This window comes from Nanorana parkeri, unplaced genomic scaffold, assembly GCF_000935625.1.
Source record: "Nanorana parkeri isolate BGI_ZX_2015 unplaced genomic scaffold, ASM93562v1 scaffold1811, whole genome shotgun sequence".
NCBI lineage: Eukaryota > Metazoa > Chordata > Amphibia > Anura > Dicroglossidae > Nanorana > Nanorana parkeri.
This window is the reverse complement of record NW_017308079.1, coordinates 222,534-226,099: the sequence shown is the minus strand read 5'-3', so window position 1 is coordinate 226,099 and position 3,566 is coordinate 222,534. Positions and strand designations below refer to the sequence as shown.

The window sequence follows — 3,566 nt, the reverse complement described above, 5'->3', positions numbered from 1 at the left end:
AATCCAGTGTGAGACCTGTAATGAAGACTGCTCACTGCTGCTCTTTGTGCAGGGTGACTGATCTTGTCTCCGCCCCCTCCTGTAATAAGGAACGCTCACTGCTGCTCTTTGTGCAGGGTGACTGGTATTGTCTCCGCCCCCCTCCTGTAGTTAATTGCAGGCAGACTGCAGTAGGTGGAGCTTCCTGTGATAAAGGCTGCTCACTGCTGCTTGCCCGCTTTTGTGCAGGGTGACTGGTCTTGCCTCCACCCCCTCCTGTAGTTTCCTCTAGTGGGTGGAGCCTGCTGGGTCCCTCCCACAGCTCTGCTCTCTGCACATGATATGTACAGCTCAGTGATGATGTCGCTGATACTTTTATAAGGTAATAGCTGGGCTTTGGTGCACACAAAGTGGATTTATATACTTTGTAGCTATTGAGGGAAATATTTAAAGGAAGGTTTTCATAGCCGGAATTATCGGGAAGGACAATGACCCGGAGATATTTAATGACCTTCCATTAGATGACCATTAAAGATATTTGATCTGAATTAATCACACAAACAGTTGATGTTCTTGGCAGGCGCAGCGCTCGGCAGAGGAGGAGGAGCAGCAACGTAGGAAACAACTGTGCCGGGAGATCCTGGAGCTGCGTTCGGAGCTGCAGCACCTACAGGAACAGATCCAGAGCGCCGAGGAGGAGATCGGCAGCCAAGGTGGGACAAGTGCCGCCAGAATACCGGTGGATACAAGAAGAAGTATAATTAGATATTGTGTTTTGATTTGTTGTAAAAGACGTCTGCGGGCTCCTGGCGGTTCTGGAATGCTGCATGCCTTTAGAGAGGGGGGTGGGCAATTTTTTTTTCAAGGGGCCACATGAGAACCCCCTGGCTGCAGTGCGATCGACCACACTGCATCTTTTTTCATTCGCAACGCACGGTATTGCGTTACCGCACAGTCGATCTCATTGCAGGTGGGAGGTGCGTTTGGGGTGCCATTTAAATGAATGGCAATGTAACACACCTGCCGCACTGTTCATGTACAGTAGGTGCAGGGGCGTAACTAGAAATCACAGGGCCCCATAGCAAAATTTTGTATGGGGCCCCGTGATTTCTATTTACCCCATTGCAGAACCCACTTGAGATCCCACGCAGCTCGCCTGAGGGTGACCCTGCAGAGCCCACCATAGACTCTCTATGGTGGGCTCTGCAGGGTCACCCTCAGGTGGGTACAACTATGAATCAGGGCCTTGTTATTATAAAAAAGTCTTTGTACTGGCAATTCCATTCGAATTTGGTTGTGTAGGAGCTAAATCTGGTCACCTGTTTTTTTGGCTATGAACAGAATATGGCTAAATGTCTCTTTTTTTGTATTTCTTTTCATAAGAAACAATAATACATTTGCCTGCACTGCATACTTCCCCTGTTGTGCTATGCCCCCTAATTCACCCAGGCCACCCTCTTCCCTATTCATGCCATTCCATACAAGGCTACACCCTCTTTACCTGCCAAACACAAAAATGGTTAGCATTTCTCTATAGGTGTTATATAAGTGAGTGTTACATAACATTTAGTTATTCTATTTACAGAATAAAGGAGGGTGTTCGTCAGGGGCGTAACTAGAAATCACAGGGCCCCATAGCAAAATTTTGTATGGGGCCCCGTGATTTCTAGTTATACCCCTTGCAGAGCCCACTCGAGATCCCACCTGAGGGTGAAACTGCCGAGCCCACCATAGACTCTCTATGGTGGGCTCTGCAGGGTCACCCTCAGGTGGGCTGGTCGCACTTCTTACCTGTCCGCCTCCTCTTCCTGCACGATCGCTGATGGGCCCGGCCTCCTCCGTCACTGGGCCCCTCCTCTGCTGCCGACCACGGGCCCCGCCTCCTCCACGGCCGGGTCCAGCCTGCTCTACCGGCTCTCATTGACGCCGCCAGTGAAAGCCACCAGCATAAGATGCCATAGCGACCCAGGAGGCCCGCACGGCATCTGGCCGGCCCCATAGCGTCCGCCTGGGTCGCTATGGCGATTGTTACGCCACTGAGTAGGTGCATTGCATGGTACTTTACACGCTTGAGGTGCAGGAGAGGATGGAGGAGGACGGGGTAAAGCTGGGGGCGGGAAGAATTTGTCACTGGTTGTTAGGACCGCCTCACTCAGCAGTCCTAGCAACCAATGACTGCAGACAGGAGAACCCCCAAAGTCATTGGTTGCGAGAACCGCCCTCTGGTCCTTGCAATCAATGACTGCAGAGGAGGATGTTATGTCATTGGATGCCAGATGTCCTAGCAACCCTAAGGACTGAAGAAGAACGTAGTCCGGGCACGGGCCGATCGCCACCCTGTGTTGGGCTGTGGCTTGAAGTGGATGCACAGTCCTTGGAGGCTGGAGCATCCACTGTCAGCTAGCCATAAATGAGCGCAGGTTGGCGATCGGCCCGTGTGTGGACTGCGGGACAGGGTGCATTAGACCAAGGGTCGGATGCAAGGCGTAAAATGCTCGGGTCTGCTTTAGACTATTGTTGGGTCATTGATTTCAAGGAGGTTTTTGGATCTTTGTGACCAGTCACAAGGTGAGAGGCTGCAGCAGGGGCTGACATTTGTGAACACAGCCAAGAACTGCACAGCCACCAGGATTAACATGATTGTGTCCTCTCTGAGCCGACAATGCAATCCAGGAAGTAGATGGTGACCCTGGAGGACGCCTTAACAAAGATGGCGCCGTCCTGCTGGAGAGGAGAGCAGATGAAGGCATTGTCAGGGGGAGTCATGTGATCTCTATGAGAAGGAATAAATATCCTAACATATATCTGACATTGGGTTGAATTGATCCTGCTGTTCAGTGGAAAGGAATCTCGGAACAACACTGAAACCCTCCCCCAGAGATAAGTGGTGATTATGGATAATTGATCCATAGATAAGTGGTGATAATGGATCCGTACTCCATTCGTAACTGTGAATTGCGAGATGCGTTTGCTACCTTCTATTCATCTTCGTGGTCTTCTATCTGTCGCTGGCGGTCACCGGTGTGGTCACAAGGTGATGTCTATGTTGTTTCCCCGGCAGAACTGAACGGCGAGAAGTCTCAGGATTACCGCCGGCGCGCTCTCCTGCTCCGAGCCTTCAAGAAGAAGAAAGAGGTGGAGTGCGAGGCGATGCGCGAAAGCAACGCAAAGATACAATACCGCTGCGAGCAACTGCAGGACGTCAGCCGGTGCGATTTCTTCTTTTCGTGTCCTCGCGCAATGTGGAGTGCGATTGGTCGTCGGTGAATGTCGGTATTTGTAACATTTGTGTTGGTTTTTTTTTTTCTTCCTGCAGTGAATCTCAGAGGGAAATAATATTTCCTTTGTTGGAGAGCGGCTCTGCCAGCAGCGCCTTGTCGGAGCCCGAAGTCATGGTAGGTGACGCCTCGCTTCTTCCCTGTCTGAACTTTGCCCTCTGCATGTCATGGTTAAAGGGCTCTCTAGTTGTACAAGACCCCGCCACCTGAGGCCCCGCCCTACTACAAAAAAAAAAATATATATATATATGTGTGTGTATGTATGTGTGTGTATGTATGTATATATATATATATATATATCTATCTCTC

At 50.5% G+C, this 3,566-nt stretch overlaps 1 protein-coding gene across 1 annotated transcript in view; it reads left to right on the top strand.

The window, feature by feature from the left end:
- The window catches only part of HAUS5 (HAUS augmin like complex subunit 5), a 21,199-nt gene that overhangs the window by 2,435 nt on the left and 15,198 nt on the right, over positions 1-3,566 (top strand). The window contains exons 5-7 of the mRNA XM_018571696.1: positions 560-692; positions 3,041-3,188; positions 3,296-3,374. Of these exons, the coding sequence (XP_018427198.1) occupies positions 560-692; positions 3,041-3,188; positions 3,296-3,374 (360 nt within the window). The remainder of the gene's footprint in view (positions 1-559; positions 693-3,040; positions 3,189-3,295; positions 3,375-3,566) is intronic.